General features: G+C 37.3%; 1 protein-coding gene across 4 annotated transcripts in view; it reads right to left on the reverse strand.

Moving 5' to 3' along the window:
- Positions 1-18,213, reverse strand: part of EEA1 (early endosome antigen 1) — a 137,923-nt gene that overhangs the window by 88,907 nt on the left and 30,803 nt on the right. For all 4 annotated transcript variants that reach the window (XM_027107179.1, XM_027107178.1, XM_027107180.1 and 1 more), the window contains exon 2: positions 7,044-7,136. In XM_027107179.1, coding sequence (XP_026962980.1) covers positions 7,044-7,136 — 93 coding nt within the window. The remainder of the gene's footprint in view (positions 1-7,043; positions 7,137-18,213) is intronic.

The following is an 18,213-nucleotide window of genomic DNA, read 5'->3' on the forward strand; positions in this document are numbered from 1 at the left end:
CTCATCTAAGAGCTAGTATTGGCAAGGTAGCTTTTATTTTAGATCAAGAAATGACTGGCAGTTTTAACAAATACTTTTATGTAGATGATGTTCTCAACAAAAAAGTTGTTATAATGAAAGCAATTTTTAGTCTTCACCATATTCCACTAGCCTAAGATCCCATTCTTGCCCATACCCATAATTCCCAGTAGGTTACCCTTCCTTCTAATTTTATGAGCCAAATAAAATCATTTTAAAACAATCTCCCAAATTCCCCATACCTAACAATATATGTATTTTAAAATGTGGGCTGTTACACTGATCTATGGTTTGGGGTTTTGTCAGATAGGAACAGTAAAAGGATAAGAGAATAAAGGAGTTCAGAGTATCAGGGAGAAAGTAAATTAAATGAAGACAGTGGTGAAGGACAATAGGTTACAAAGGTTATAACGTCATGAGTTTTGGTGTCAGAAATAGATGTGGGTTTGAGTCTCAACCAATACTGACTATATGACTTTAAAAAATTCACTTTGCCCTGCTAAATGTCAGTTTCCTCATCTATAAAATGGGACTAATATTAGCACCTATTTGTCTAGAGTTATTGTGCAGTGTATAAAATGCTTAGTACAGTGCCTGAGATATTATAAGTGCTCAACAAATATTAACTGTCATTAGATGTATGGTTAGAGAGTAAAGGAAACGAAGCGAAGAAAGGTTGACAGACTAGAAGAAAAAATAAAAATTAAAAATCTAAAATAATCAGCAAGGCCAAAGAAGGTAAGTAGTGAGACTATGAAAGTTTTTGAGAGGATAATCAGTTGAGGTAAGGAACGCAGAGGTATGATTTTAACATGTCAGGTAAAATTATTCTGCCTGATAAGAAGATGGAAGGTACTGCCATGGGCTTGAGTAATTAGAAAAGAAAAGTAATAAAGATCATTGGCACTGATAACATTAAGAACTGGGAGGCTAAGATGTTCCTTGAGTTCCTTGATGTACGTTAGGATCATAGCAAGGAAGGGGAAGACTACAAACAAGGTTCCAAAGTAAGAGGCAAGACAGGGTAGCAATTAAGAGCTAGTCTTGGGCTTGAATCCTGGATCCACACCACTCTTAGTAGCTTATATTACCTTCAATTTCCTCATCTGTTAAATGAGGTAACAGTAACACCTACTCCATATGGGGGAGGGGGTCTCGTGAGAATTAAATAATACATACTAAGTCCTTATCACAGCATCTGATACAAAGAAAACATTCAATAAATGTTAGCTATCATTAATATCATTAATATCATTGTTCCTCTTGTTAACAACCCTTTAAGGAGATTAGCCAGGGGATGAAAGTGAGGAACATGAATTCACTTATTTTTTCTTTTTACTGATGAAAGGGTTGTCTTCCAGGCAATCACAGGCCCAAATACTAAAACTACAGAATAATAGGGCTTCCCTGGTGGCGCAGTGGTTGAGAGTCCGCCTGCCGATGCAGGGGACACGGGTTTGTGCCCCTGTCTGGGAAGATCCCACATGCCGCGGAGCGGCTGGGCCCGTGAGCCATGGCCGCTGAGCCTGCGTGTCCGGAGCCTGTGCTCCGCAACGGGAGAGGCCACAACAGTGAGAGCCCACGTACTGCAAAAAAAAAAAAAAAACTACAGAATAATATTTTTTTTTTAACGTACTGTTGCATTGTTTTTTACCACAATATCTTTATGCTGCCTGCCTCTTTACTCATTTCTTCACTTTAAGTTTCCACATATCATCATTCAGTCATACGTTCAAAAAGTATTGGGACTTCCCCGCTGGTCCAGTCGGTAAGACTCCGTGCTCCCAATGCAGGGGGCCCAAGTTCAATCCCTGGTCAGGGAACTAGATCCCGCACGTATGCCACAACTAAGAAGTCCGCATACTGCAACTAAAGATGGAAGGGAGGGAGGGAGGGAGGGAGGGAGGAAGGAAGGAAGGAAGGAAGGAAGGAATAATTTTTTTAAAAAGTATTTACTGAGTGTGATTACTATGTCATTATGCTATGTTGTTGAGAATGCAATGGTAAAATAAAGCAAAGACCCCATCCTCAATAAGCTTGCATGCTTCTTGAAAGAGCTATAAAAGAAAATACCCCACTAATCAGAAAATCCTACTAGAACTACCTTCAAAATGTGTTTAGAACCTCAGGGCCTCCACAACTGCCCTGATCCAAGCCACCCTCATGGTGTACATGGATCACTGTAAAAGCCTTCTAACAGTCTCTCTGCTTCTATCCTTACCCCATTAACAGCTTTATTTTGCACACAGCAGCTAGAGTGATCCTACAAAAATATAGATAAATTTTGTCCTTTCCCTGATCCAAACTCTCCAATGACTTCCTATCTCACCAAGAGTAAAACACTAAAGTCTGTGCAAAAGCCTATAAGGCCCTACATGAAGTGGGCCTGATTACCTCAATAACCTAATGGCCCCCCATTCACTGTGCTGGAGCCACACTAGCCTCCTGGATGCTTTTTCAATATGCCAGGCATGCTCCCACCTCAGAGACTTGTTCCACATGCCTGCAACATGCTTGCTCCAGAAATCAACATGATTTCTCACTTCATTCAGTTCTTTCTGAGTTACCCCCTGCTCAGAGGCAACTTCAGTAGTTGTGGCATGTGAGCCCACATGCCACAACTACTGAAGCCCGCATGCCTAGAGCCTGCGCTCAAGAGAAGCCACTGCAATGAGAAGCCCCCGCACCACAACTAGAGAAAGTCCGCGTGCAGCAACAAAGACCCAACACAGCCAAAAATAAAATAAATTAAATAAATAAATTAAAAATAAATGTCACCAGCATAAAGATTTTTTACTATTTCACTCAGTGCCATACCTCCAGCATCCAGAACAGTGTCTGGTGACAATAAATATTTGATAGATAAATGAATCTCAGACTAATAATCATTACCAAAAGGATAGGGAATTCTTTTCCACAGAAGCATGTGGAAGAAGCATCTATCCAACATGTGAGTCAGGAAAGTTTATTGGAAAAATTATCTGTGATGAGACTTGAAGGATAATCAGATGTTAACCAAGAAAAAAGATATAGCAAAACTAGGTAAGGCACAGAGATCAGCATATACAAAAGTTCAAAGGTAAGAAAAAACTTGGCACACCTTAAAATCAGTTCATTATGCCTGGATCAAAGAACATAAAAAAATATAACCACATATATAAAGTCAATTGATTTCTCACAAAAGTGAAAATTTAATTCATTGGGAAAAGGTAATATTTTCAGCAAATGGTACTGCAACAAGCATATGGAAAAATGTTTCCATATTCACATGGAAAAAATGAACGTCAACTGCTATCTCATACCATATACAATAATTTAAAATAAATCATACAGTTAAATGTACATGCTAAAATGATTTTTTAAATTTTTTTAATCCTTCCATCTTTTTTTTAAATTGAAGTATAGTGGATGTACAATATATGTAAGTTACAGTTTACAATATAGTGATTCACAATTTTTAAAGGTTACATTCCATTTATAGTTATTATAAAATATTGGCTATGTTCTCTGTGTTGTACAATATATGCTTGTAGCTTGATTTTTTTGTTTTTTTTTTAATGAGAAGCAAGCATAGGAGGAAGTTTTGCAACCTTGGGGTAGGCAAAAAACTTTGTAGTACCCAAAAAGCAAAAATCATAAAAGAAAAGGCTGACAAACTGTACTTCACCAAAATTTAAAACTTCTTCTCTTTGAAAGACAACATTAACAAAATGAAAAATAAGCCACAGACTGAGAAAAAATATACACATCACATATTTCTGATTGTGGTGTAAGGGCTAAAATTAAGGCCCAATACTTTGTGTTGCCTTAACAACTGGTGAAACTGGGAGGGCTTCAAATGGCCTAACTGCAAGTTCCCCTCCCCACTCTGCTCTCACAGATAAGGAGTTCTAGCCAAACAGCCCTCCTCTTCACAGGCAGCAAGCACAGGGCCTGCTTATCCCTGAGAAGGTTCTCTGCCGGCCCCTGGAATTATTCAAGCAAGCCAATCACATCTCCTTTAGAAACCAGGGGGCACCTTACTTTCCTGATACTACAATGCCTGCCTCTGAACAATCCCTGGTTGTTCATTTTGTTCCCAAGTGCAATCCTCATGCGGCCCTGCATGGCACACCGTGTCCTCCATCTCTGGGCTGTGAGTATATGTGACTAATAAACTGCTGTTGATCTCATTTGTCTCATTTGTCTAATTATGTGTTTAGCTATTCCCATAAGCCTAGGACAGGAATCCTTCCCTCACTAATCAGATGAATAGGAGGCAATCAAAACATTGACAAAGGATAAAGAACTCTTATAATTCCTTAATATAAAGATAAATACTCTAATTTTCAAAATGGTTGGATTTCCAGTTCCAGACAAAATGGAACAGATATACTTCTCTGTTCTTCCTGCTAAGTACAGCTGAAATCCAGAAACAAATCCATAAAACAAAACAAAAAGAAAACTCTGAAAGGTAAAGAGAAGAAGGCAGACCAGATGAGGATCTCAGGAGCCAAGGACTGAGAGAGTGGTGAGTACTCTGGGTTTTCTTTTCGTCTCATATATTCTGGACTGGCTGCTGGAGAAGCCAGCTACCTGGAAACTTCAGTGGACACCTACCAAAAAAGCTCCAAGAAAAGTCTGCTCTCCCTAGCCAAATGACTAGGAAAATGAAGACCTGATTTGGTAATATGCTGGTCATTAGTGCGTTTCAGTGGGTACTAAGGATGGAAGCCAGATTAGAAATGGATAGAGTGAACAAAGAATTTGCTTCTGCAATGCAATATACTAAATAGTCTGCACAACTGTCCTGATGAGAACAAATGATATGATATCACTTATTACATTATGTATTATACAGATTATATATTTGTTACAGACTGAATGTCTATGTACCCTCAAAATTCATATGTTGAAATCTTAACCTCCAATGTGATGGGGCCTTTGGGAGATGATTAAGTCATGAGGGTGGAGCCCTAATGAATGGGATTGGTACCTTTATATAATAAAAGAGACCCCAGAGAGCTCTCTTGCCCCTTCTGCCATGTGAGGACAGCCATCTACAAACCAGAAAGGAAGCCCCCACCAGACACAGAATCTGCCAAATCCTTGATGTTGAACATCCCAGCCTCCAGAACTGTGAGAAATAAATGTTTGCTGTTTAAGCCTCTCAGTGCTTTTGTTATAATAGCCTATAACTGACTAAAATACTATTATATATATTATTATACATAATATATAAAATATGATATAAATGAGCACTAAAGCAAGGTACTGCTTTATTTCTGACCATTTTTTTTAAATCCTGGAGACCATGATATTTCAAATTCCCATTTGGATGGATGCTAAGGGCACAATGTTAAAACCTAGAATTTGTTCAAAGTGGGAAGCCAACATCAGGGTAAAAGGGAAGATTAAGCGAGAAAAAGAGAAATTGAGAGAGGTGGGGAGACATATCAACTGAGACCTTAACAAGTCAATACCTTAACACTGGGCATATGGAAAAAACAATACCCCCTGAGAATTCATAATCACCAATAGCCCTCAATTAGGTTAGAAATTTACACTAGCGGGTAATGTGCAAAATTTCAAGTACCGAACTTAATTTAAGGGAGTCCCAGGTTAATGGCACCTCTAGAGCAGTATTTGTATGCTGAAGGGAATAATCTGTGGCATAGGTAAAAACCAAAGTTGCATGCGGAGAGATGATAAGATGAGAATGGAAGAGAGAATGGAATCCAGAGCACAAGGGAAAGGACTGAAATCTGATAGGAAAAGAGACCTGTCTTCCGTGTACTAAAGTAATAAAGAGAATACAGGTGCAAGTATAGTTTTAGGGGCAAAATGAGAACATTCATCTTTTCTCAATGGTATAGAAGGTGACGGTGAGAAGGCGGGACTAAGGTAAGACACATGGAAGGTTTGAGGACAAAGCAGAGAGTACAACTATCACAGAGAGTAGAAAAGGGAGCCTAATAAGAAAATATAGCAGGATTATCAGGCACTGCTCATTTACCCACTGGAGATTTTTTTTGTTGTTTTTGGTCTAAATGAGGTCAACAATTAATACTAAATTCCTCTCCAGGGTTACAACCTAGTTCTCTGAGCTCATCATATCATAAATACCGTTTGGAATGTTTTCCTTAAAGATATTTCCTTAAACTTGCTCTTAATAAAGTTCAACTGATACTGTTCTTCTCACTCTCACAGTCTTGTTCGATCTTGTTATGGTTAACATACATATACGTGAAGACAGATGGTCAAAAAGAGACAAAACAGAGAAATGAATGGATAGAGAAATACCCAGAAACATACACATAATAGACTCACCAACCAAGAGATGGGAAAGAATAGGGAAAAGGGGACTGGGTAGGTGGTACAGCTGGGCCGAGAAAGGGGCAATTGACAAAAAGTGTCAGAGCAGAAATGTGAGTGTGTTGATCTCTTAGGGGCAGCGTTATGGGTGGTTTTTATGTTCTCTTACCTTATCTCCTTTTTCTATAATGAGTATATATTATTTGTTAAAAATAATGATAGTAATGTAGCAACTTCTAAGGCTGACCTCAAAAAATTTGAGTTATTTCTTTTTTAGACTTATTTACTTTCTCCATTAATTTTTAATAAGCTATCAAACATAGAAGTTCTTACAAAGTCATAAATGAAGACAACAAATAATGTATAAATGTTATAGTTCATCTAATTCTTCATTAGCTTAGTCGTTCATGGCAGTACAAACACATAAGTAGATACTAATTAACTGGTAATTCTTTACAAACAGATTTTTAAATCTTCATTAAGTTGAGATGATTTTAACATTAAAGATAAATTGTCAACATTATTTTTCAGTCTTAATATACACTTTCACAGTCTCACAACTAAGCACTATTATCTATCTACAAGTGAGATTCAAAAATTGCATTCCAATTTGTAAGAAAGATTTATGAGACCTTTCCCTACAAAAGTTAAAATTATCAATTGTTACTCCATATATTTGTGATTTTTCCTTAAATAAAACAATATTTATTGCCAAATTATTATTTTCATACCTCTGAAGAGCTTTCATTATTGACATCCACTGTGTTTATAGGAGCTGATGATGAATCTAAATCAGAACCTTGAGAGCCAACTCTCCCAGGAGTCTGAAACACAAGCAGAAAGGGGGAAAAAAAAGTAAATATCAACAATATATTCATAAACTATTTAATAACCTAAACAGTAATCAGGGCTAGCCTTACACATAAAGGTAGATGTCCTCTCAAACAGCACTAGAAGCTATCCTTTATTAAAGACTGACTGGACCTAATACTGTATCAAGATCTCTATCTGCCTTCTCTCAGCTTTAGTCTTTTTAAAGTAATAAAAAGTTTACTTTTATATATAGTGCTTTATCATCTTCACCTCACTTTTACAGAATATCTTATTTAATCATAAAGACATTTCTGAGAGAGACAGGTAAAATGTTATATCCATAGATGAGAAAACAAATTCAAAGCAGCTAAGGGACTTCTCAAGATTCTACTGTTAACAAAAATCAGAAAGAAGCAGAACTAAAATGCTGAAATTTTAATTCCTCTTGCATTGCTCCCCACTACATCAAGTGAACTACAATGATTTGAGGGGAGCTAAAAAGATCAACACAGGCCACATTATCTAGTCACCCATCCATCTACTACCCATGCCAACCATTACCAATCTGTTTCCAATACTTAATATTCCACCATCAAATATACAGTTTGGAGGGTTAAAGGCCTTTTTTTTCCCTCTCCTGCAACATTTATCATCTAACATTATTCATTATACTTAGGTATGACATTAAAGGAACTGGAAATCTAGTAAAATATTGACTAAAAGACAGATTCAGAGCACAAGAACTGACTCAATAATCCTTACCAAAAACATTTATAGTGCACACTATCATTATTCCCACGTTATACAAGAGAGAATAAAGGTGTAGAAATTAAGTTACTTGCCCGAAGTCACATGGCTAATAAGTGGAAGAAAGGATTTTAACTTCAGCAGTCTGATTCTTAATCACTAACTCATACTGCTTGACATCTCCACTGAGATATACCTCAAGCACCCAAGATTGAGAACAAATCGCTAAACATCTGTCTCAAAACATGAACACCCTGTACATCACTTACATATTCAACATAAATGCCAAAGAAGGATGAACTGATACTACTTCAAAATTAATCAATTAAAATAAGGATTATAAAAACTGCATAGAAAAAATGAAATAACATGCATATACTATGATTATAATTATGTATAAAAACTAATTATATAAGAAAAGAGATTCAAAGGAAATATCCCAAAATGCAAACAATAATTTCTTTACCAAGAAGCAATTATGGGTTTTTTGGTCTTTAGTTTCTCAGTTTTCGTTTTTGCTACATTTTTTTCAGAATTTTAGATTCATAGTTAAATTACTTTTACATTGAGAAATTTTTGATATTAAAAATAATCAGAGTTGTCCAAATTGAATGATCTATGTTCCTATCATATTTTCGCAAAACATAACTCTCTCTTTCTAAACTTATCCAGAGTATGTCTTTATTGTGTTTACTTGACATCCACAACATTCTCATGTTTGAACTATTACATCAGCTACCCTCCTCCAAAAAAACAAAGCAAAATTCTTTCTCAAAATGATATACTTGAGACATGAATTTGTCTCAAGCCTGCTATCTGAATTTGATGATATACTCATGCATGTGACAAAAAAGTAACTAAATAGTAAAAAAAATTAAAGAGCATTTTAATTATATACTTAATATAAATAACTGTATAAAACTAGAAATTCATTTTTGACTCATCAACATTTCAGAGCTTCACATCATAATGGTTTTTAAAACTACTGACCCCATCCCCAAAAGCACTGCAAACAAAAGCTGTACCTCCCAAGAACTACTTTCCCCATTCTGTATCCTAAGTTTTTCCAGAGTCCAGGTGGCTTCTCACCTGAGATTTACCTTGCCTGAGAACAAGCAATTCACAGAAATATCTACATAATCCTATTATCATCACCAAAAATACCCTTCCTTAAATTTGCCTAAAATAATCCTAGTAAACAGACCTAAGTAAGCCCAAGAGGCACGGGGAAAAAAGAAGAAACAATAAAATCATCATGAGATGCCTTTGATGTGCATATTTTACACATATTCCCTCAGATTGTTGCTAAATTGTCTAAGAACTTCTTTTTCTATTATTAGGCTGCCAAAATCCTATCACTTCAATGAGAAGTGCAATTACAGTAACAATGACCCTGAGGAAACAATATAAAGCATTCTAACATTTACACTTATAAAAAGTTTTACTTTGTAAATACAATGGGATAAGAATAACTTGTGCTAAAAACTTAAAATGATAGGGGATAAATATCTTCCAAATTGTGCTTTTTAGGAAAATTATTACATAATTTAGATATCTTTTACAGTGACTAAAAGGTACAAAACACATTCATTTTGTTTATGGTTTCTTCAATAGATATTTATCCATCTCCCATGAAGTACCTAACATTCTATAAAGCTCTGCATGCCAGACGGAGGACACTGAGTATGAGGACAATGTAAGAGAAACAAGGAGCAAGCCTTCAGGTAGACTATACAACTTGGCTGGTGAAACCAAGCTAATGTGTAAAAAAAGAGATCAGAAACAATTTGAAAAAAATTAAATGCTAAAGGGGGGAGCTCTAAGTGTGAGCAGAATTATGAGAAAGAAGAGATCAATGCAAGTTGTGGTAACTGAAAAAAATCTTATTTCTTAAAGTTAAATTTAATTAAATAAAATGACAATCATTCCAAATAGATGAAAAAAATGCACAACAGCAGACAGGGCAGAAATAAGAACACTGTATTTGATAAAAAATACATATGTTTGAAATAAAGTAATAGACACACAAACAGGTATTAAATAGGTTAAACTGTGGAATAGGGTATGTGGAATAGGCTAAGGGATATAAAACATTGAAATATGCCATGGTAAAGAGAGAGTGTCCATAACTCCAGTCCAGATTGCACTCACAGTTAGCATAGAAACTAAGCTGCCTCAGCTCCAATCAACGATCAACAGCTGATTAAAATTTTTTTAATGTTAAAATTGTAGACGTATGCTCAAACACAAGGTAAGTATCTCAGTGGACAAAAAATAAAACAAACACACAGAGTATAGAGTTTGGGAACTAAAGTAGATAGAGGCAAACAAGTTCTAATGAGATAACAGGAACCAAAACACCCTACATGTGATAGGTAACAAGAAGCCAGGCCCACTGTGGGAACTCAGAAAGTTGGCCAAAGCTACTACACCCTGCCATAAACAACAATTTTTTAAAGCTGTAAACCCAAACAAGCACTGTGTCTGGGCTTGAAGCTTGATCAAAACTTTTCCAGGCAGGGATGAATGGGCATTCTAAGCAAAGCATTGTTTACAAAAGTGGAAAATTATGGGAGAGTTCAAGATGGTAGCATAAAAAGATCATGAACTGACCTCCTCCTACAGACATAAATGTACAACCACATATGGAACAGTTCCCCCAGAAAGGGATCTGAAAACTGAATGAACAGAACCTCCACAACAAAGGGTGAAATAAAAGGACAGCAATGAGATGTGTAGGACAGGCGAAGATATGAAAACCGCACCTCAGCTTCAGCAATCCACAATTGGGAGGGACCACAAAGGCACGGATCCTTTCCCTGAGGAATGAGGGATTTGAGCACATCAGGCACCCCAACCCTTAGATCCTGCACAAGAGAGATGAGCCTCCAAAACACCTGGTTTTGCAAACCAACGGGAAATATGTCCAGGAAAGCTACAGGGAATAGAAAACCTGCTCTTAAAGGACTTGCACACAGATTGACTTGATCTGAAAACCAGTGCAAAAACACCAAATTGAAAAGTGCGTAAGACCATAGGTGAAGGGGACTCACCTACTAATCTTGAAGCATCTGCCAGAGAGGCAGGAACCAGTTGGAATGCTCCCCACGGGCTGAGTTACTGGCAGGAGCCATTTATGTGATCTCAGGCTACCTTGCTAATACTGGTGCTGGAAGGCACCACTTTGGAATTCTCCACCAGTGGGCACATCCCACCAGGGGTGAGAGAGCACCTGCCAACCCCCACACCTCAGGTGGGCCTCACAGCTGCCCAAGCAACAGCCCCACCCACCAGCACCCCATGGCAGCTGTGTTCCCACAAACTGCATGTAGCCCACATAGGAGACACCCCTCGAGCACCTGGCTCTGGTGGCTAGGTAGGATTGTGCTTCTGAGCCCCATACGACATCTCCTAAATAAAGCCACTCCTTCAAGACTAAGAGAGATAGCTGATATACCTAATACATAGAAACAAACACAAAGAATTAGGCAACATGAGGAGACAGAGGAAGATATTCCAATCAAAAGAGTAAGTCAGAACCTCAAAAAAAGAACTAAACAAAACAGAGATAAGCAATCTACCTGATAAAAAGTTCAAAGTAATGGTCATAAAGACACTAAACAAACTCAGATGAAGAAAAACTTAGCACAGTGAGAACTTCAACAGAGATAGAAAATATATGAAAGTACCAAACAGAAGTTATAACTGAACTGAAAAATATGCTAGAGGGGTTCTACAGCAAACTGGGTGAAGTAGAAGAACAAATCAGTCAGCAGGAAGATAAAACAATGGAACTCACCCAGACAGAGCAGGAAAATGAAATAAGTATTTTAAAAAGTGAAGACAGGGACTTCCCTGGTGGTCCAGTGGTTAAGAATCCACCTTCCAAAGCAGGGGACGCGGGTTCAATCCCTGGTCGAGGAACTAAGATCCCACATGCCACAGGGCAACTAAGCCCACGTGCCGCAACCACTGAGCCTGCACATTCTGGAGCCCATGCACAGCAACTACAGAGCCCACGCACCACAACTAGAGAGAAGCTGCCGCACCGCAACAAAAGATCCCACATGCCACAACTAAGACCCGACGCAGCCAAATAAATAAATATCTTTTTAAAATAATAAATAAAATAAAGATGAAAACTGAAGACACCTTAAGGGACCTTTGGGGCAACATCAAGCAGAATAACATTTGCATTATAGGGGTGCCAGAAAGAAAAGAGTGTAAGGGACAGAAAACCTACTTGAAGAAATAGTTGCTGAAAACATCCTTAATCAGGGGAAGGACCCAGACATCCAGGTCCAGGAAGCACAGAGAGTTCCAAATAAGATGAACCCAAAGAGACACACATCAAGACACACTATAATTAAAACAGTAAAAAATAAATGATTAAGAGAGAATCCTAAAAGCAACAAATTGTTACATACAAGGAAAACCCTATAACTCTACAAGCAGAATTTTCAGCAGAGCCTTTACAAGCCAGAAGGGAGTGGCAGATCATATTCAAAGTGCTGAAAGAAAAAACTTCCAAACAAGAATTCTCTACACAGCAAAGTTATTCAGAATTGACGAAGAGATAAAGAGTTTCCCAGATGAGCAAAAGCTAAAGGTATTCATCACAACTAAACTGGCCCAACAAGAAATATTAATGGGACTTCTTTAAGCTGAAAAGAAATGGCACTAGTTAATAATAAGAAAACATATGAAAGTAAAAATCTCACTGTTAAAGGTAAATGTATGATAAAGGCAGAGGATCAATCACTTATAAAGCAAGCACAAAGGTTAAGAGACAAAAGTACTAAAAATAACTAAAATTACAATAATTAGTTACAGGATGCATAAAATAAAAAGAAGTAAAATGTGTCATCAAAAGTAGGAAACGTGGGGAGGGAGTAAAAAGATAAAGCTTTGGAATGATTTCTAATTTAAGTTGCTAGCAACTTAAAACAGGCTACTACTTACATAGAATGTTATAGGTGAACCTCACAGTAACCACAAGGAAAAAACTTATAGTAAGTACACAAAAGAAAGTGAGCAAATCTAAACATAACACTAAAAGAAACCACACCAAAACACAAAGGAAAAGAGAGAACTACAAAAATAGCCAGAAAACAATTAACAAAATGGCAATAAGCACATACTTATCAATAATTACCTTAAATGTAAATGGACCAAATTCAATATAGTCTTACCTCAAGAAACAAGAAATTCCCAATAAACAATCTAACCTTACACCTAAAGGAACTAGAAAAAGAAGAACAAATGCCAAAATTGGTAGATGGAAGGAAATAATAAAGATCAGAGCAGAAACAGAGACCAAAAAAAGAAAAAAAACAAGTTCAATGAAACTAAAAGCTGATTCTTTGAAAAGATAAATAAAATTGACAAACATTTAGCTAGACTCACCAGGGAAAAAAAGAGGACTCAAATAAGTAAAATCAGAGATGAAAGAGGAGATGTTATAACTAACACCACAGAAATACAAAGGATGTCTCATGATCTATGAATATATGCCAACAAATTGGACAACCTAAAGGAAATGGAAAATTTTTTTAAAACATACAATCTTCTAAGACTGAATCATGAAGAAATAGAAAAATCTGAATAGACCAATTACTAGTAAGGAGATTGAAACAGTAATCAAAAATCTCCCAACAAATCAAAGCCCAGAGCAGACAGATTTACTGGCGAATTCTAGAGCATTCAAAGATTTAATACCTATCCTTCTCAAATTCTTCAAAAAACTGAAAAGAAGGGAAGGCTTCCAAACACATTCTATGAAGCCAGCGTTAACCTGATACCAAAAGCAGACAAGGAAGACCACAAAAAAAGAAAATTACAAGCCAATATCCTTGATGAACACAGATGCAAAAATCCTCAACAAAATGTTAGCAAATTGAATCCAACAATGCATTAAAAGAAGCATACACCATGATCAAGTGGAATTTATTCCAGGGATGAAAGGATGGTTCAACATCCACAAATCAATCAACATGATACATCACATTAACAAAATGAAGGATAAAAATTATATGGTCATCTCAATAGATGCAGAAAAAGCATCTGACAAAATTCAACATCAATTTATGATAAAAATTATCAACAAAGTAGGTAGAGAGGAAATATACCTTAACATAATAAAGGCCATATATGACAAATCCACAGCTAGTATCACACTAAACAATGAAAAACTGAAAGCTTTTCCTCTAAGATCAGTAAACAAGACAAGGATGCCCACTATTGTCACTTATTTTCAACATAGCATTGGAAGTCCTAGCCAAAGCAATTAGAAAAAAAAAGGAAATAACAGGTTTCTAAATCAGAAAGTAAAACTGTCACTATTTGCAGATGACATGATACATATAGAAAACCCTAAAGACTACACATACACACATACACACACACACACACACACACACACACGCACACAATGTCAGTACTAATAATATAATAAATGAATTTAGTGAAGTCACAGGGTACCAAATCAACATACAGAAGTCTGTGGCATTTCCACACCAACAACAAACTATCACAAAGAGAAGTTAAGGGACTTCCCTGGCAGTCCAGTGGTTAAGACTCCACACTTCCACTGCAGGGGGCACGGGTTTGATCCCTCGTTGGAGAACTAAGATCCCCGCGTGCCATGGCACGGCCAAAAAAGAAAAAGAAGGAGAAATTAATAAAACAATCCCATGTATGGCTGCATCAAAAAGAGTAAAATACCTAAGAATAAATTCAACCAAGGAGGTGGAAGACCTGTTACAGTTAAAACTGTAAGACACTGAAGAATGAAGCTGAAGACACAACCAAATGGAAAGATATTCTGTGTTCATGGATTGGATGAATTAATATTGTTAAAATGTCCATACTACCCACAGCAATCTACATTGGTGCAATCCCTATCAAAATTCCAACAGCATATTTCACAGCACTAGAACAAATAATTCTAAAATGTGTATGGAACCACAGAAAAATCCCAAATAGTCAAAATAATCTTGAGAAAGAAGAAAAAAGCTTGGAGGTATCACACTCCCTGATTTCAAACTATACTATAATGCTACAGTAATAAGACAGTATGGTACTGACACAAAAACAGACACACAGATCAATGAAACAGAACTGAGAGTCCAAAAATGTAAACCTACACATATATGACAATTAATTTATAACAAAAGAGCAAAGAATATACCATGGAGAAAAGATAATCTATTCAATAATGGGGCTGGGGAAAACGGACAGCCACATGCAAAAGAATGAAACAAGTAACTCAAAATGGATTAAAGACTTGAATGTAAGACCTGCAACCATGAAATTTCTAGAAGAAAACTTCACTGATATCAGTCTTTTTTTTTGTCATTTAAGCAGTGAGTTTTATTTTGTTTTTGTTTTTTATGAATTATTTATTTTTAATTGAGTTTTTTTTATAATTTTTGAGATATATTTGACATATAACATTATATTAGTTTCAGGTGTACAACATAATGATTCAGTATTTGTATATGTTGCAAAATGATCACCACAATAAGTCTGGTTAACATTTATTGATATCCGTCTTAGCAATGTTTCTATGGCTCTGACTCCAAAGACAAGTGAAAGAAAAGCAAAAATAAACAAATGGGATTATATCAAACTAAAAAGCTTCTGTACAGCAAAGGAAACCATCATCAAAACAAAAAGGCAATCTACTGTATGGGAGAAGACATTTGCAAATGTCATATATTGGATAAGGGGTTAATATCTGAAATCTACAAAAATCTCATACAACTCAACAACAAAAAAACCACCAAATCAAAAAATGAGCAGAGGACGTGAACAGACATTTTTCCAAAGAAGACACACAGACGGCCAACAGGCACATGAAAGGATGTTCACGATCACTAATTATTAGGGAAATGGAAATCAAAACCACAATGAGATATCACCTCACACTTGTCAGAAAAGACAAGAAATAAATGTTTGAGAGGGTGTGGAGAAAAAGGAACCCTGAACTAGTGGTGGGACTATAAATTGTGCAGGCACTATGAAAAACAGTATGGAGGTTACTCAAAAAATTAAGACTAGAACTGCCATATGACCCAGCTGTTTCACTTCTGCCTATTTATCTGCAAAACACAAAACCACTCATTCAAAAAGATACATGCACCCTTATACATTACAGCATTATTTACAACAGCCAAGATATGAAAAAAAACTAAGTGTCCATTAAGGATGAATGGATAAAGAAGAAATGGCATACACATACATACACACACACACACACACACACACACACACACTGGACTACTCCTCAGCCATAAAAAAAGAATGAAATTCTGCCATTTGTGACCACATGGATGGACCTTGAAGGTATTATGCTAAATGAAATAAGTCAGACAGAGAAAAACAAATACCATATGATTTTGCTCATACACAGAATCTAAAAAAAAAAAAAAACAAATGAACAAATAAAATAAAACTAAAACAAACTCATAGATACAGAGAACAGATTAGTGGTTACCAGAAGGAAAGGGAGTTGGGAAGTGGGCAAAATGGATAAAGGGGGTCAACTGTATGGTGATGGGTAGCAACTAGACTTGTGGTGGTGATCACTTTGTAGTGTACACAGATGTCAAATCATAATGCTATACACCTGAAACATATAATTCTTAAAAATTTTAAGTGAAAAACTACAAGCAAACTATGTTTAAAACAAAGAACAGGTTAACTAAATTGTGACATACCCAACTCAACAAAACTGACAATTAAAAATGACAAGGGTGGGGGACTTCCCTGTCAGTCCAGTGGTTAAGACTCCACACTTCCACTGCAGGGGGCATAGGTTCAATCCCTGGTGAAGAAACTAGGGTCCCGCATACCACGCTGCACAGCCAAAAAATTTTTTTAATTTTTTAAATTGTTTTTAAAAGTGACAAGGGTGAAGATTGTGCAAAGAAATTATAACACATGTGATATAATGTTGAATTTGTAAGACAGGCAAAATACGAAGTTTGGATATATTATGATTTCAGTTATGCAAAGATATAAACACAGATTGAAAGGTCACAGAAGATTGATGTGTTTTACATCAGGGCTATTTTTGTAATTACTACTTTTCCTCTATGTTGCTGAAAGAATAAGATTTGTGCTGATGATTTAGTTAACCACCTACCCATCTCCTCTCAAAAATTTTTATTAGTGTGGTCATATTTTTTTTTAATTTTCAGATTTTTTTAATTAAAAAATATTTGGGCTAGCAAAAGATCCAAATGATTAGAGTTATCAAACACCTATCATTAATGCTTAGTGGTGTCAGCCAAACAGATCAAAATTTGAAAACATGGGGGAAAAACATTATATGGTATTCAAAGTATTTATTTCAACCAAATAAGAATAGATGCCTGCAATATATTTGGCTACCTTAGGTTGTTGATAATATAAAAATACATTCCTACTACCAACAACTATAAGATCAACATAAAGCAGCATTAATCTCTCCAAAAACTACTTTCAAAAATCACATACAAGTTTTTGAAGAAAGAACAGCACTTAACTGGGGAAAAAAAAGTTACTATTGGAGAAGGCGGAAGATGGCGGAAGAGTAAGACGCGGAGATCACCTTCCTCCCCACAGATACACCAGAAATACATCTACACGTGGAACAACTCCTACAGAACACCTACTGAAGGCTGGCAGAAGACCTCAGACCTCCCAAAAGGCAAGAAACTCCCCATGTACCTGGGTAGGGCAAAAGAAAAAACAGAGACAAAAGACTAGGGACGGCACCTGCACCAGTGGGAGGAAGCTGTGAAGGAGGAAAAGTTTCCACACTCTAGGAAGCCCCTTCGCGGGCGGAGACTGCGGGAGGCGGAGGGGGGAGCTTCGAAGCTGCGGAGGAGTGCACAGCAACGGGTGCGGAGGGCAAAGCGGGGAGATTCCCGCACAGAGGATCGGTGCCGACCGGCACTCACCAGCTCGAGAGGCTTGTCTGCTCACCCGCTGGGGCGGGCGGGGCTGCGAGCTGAGGCCGGAGCGCAGGGAGAGGACTGGGGTTGGCGGCTTGAACACAGCCTGAAGGGGTTAGTGCACCACAGCTAGCCGGGAGGGAGTCCGGGGAAAACCCTGCACCTGCAGAAGAGGCAGGAGACTTTTCCTTCCCTCTTTGTTTCCTGGGGCGTGAGGAGAGGGGTTTAAGAACGCTGCTTAAAGGAACTCCAGAGACGGGCGCGAGCCGCGGCTAAAAGCGCGAACCCCAGAGACGGGCGCGAGCCGCGGCTGAAAGCGCGGACCCCAGAGACGGGCGCGAGCCGCGGCTTGAAAGCGCGGAATCCAGAGACGGGCGCGAGCCGCGGCTGAAAGCGCGGA

The sequence above is a fragment of the Aethalodelphis obliquidens genome, unplaced genomic scaffold, assembly GCF_003676395.1.
Source record: "Aethalodelphis obliquidens isolate GAN/ISIS:26980383/991018 unplaced genomic scaffold, ASM367639v1 scaffold8, whole genome shotgun sequence".
Taxonomy (NCBI): Eukaryota; Metazoa; Chordata; class Mammalia; order Artiodactyla; family Delphinidae; genus Aethalodelphis; species Aethalodelphis obliquidens.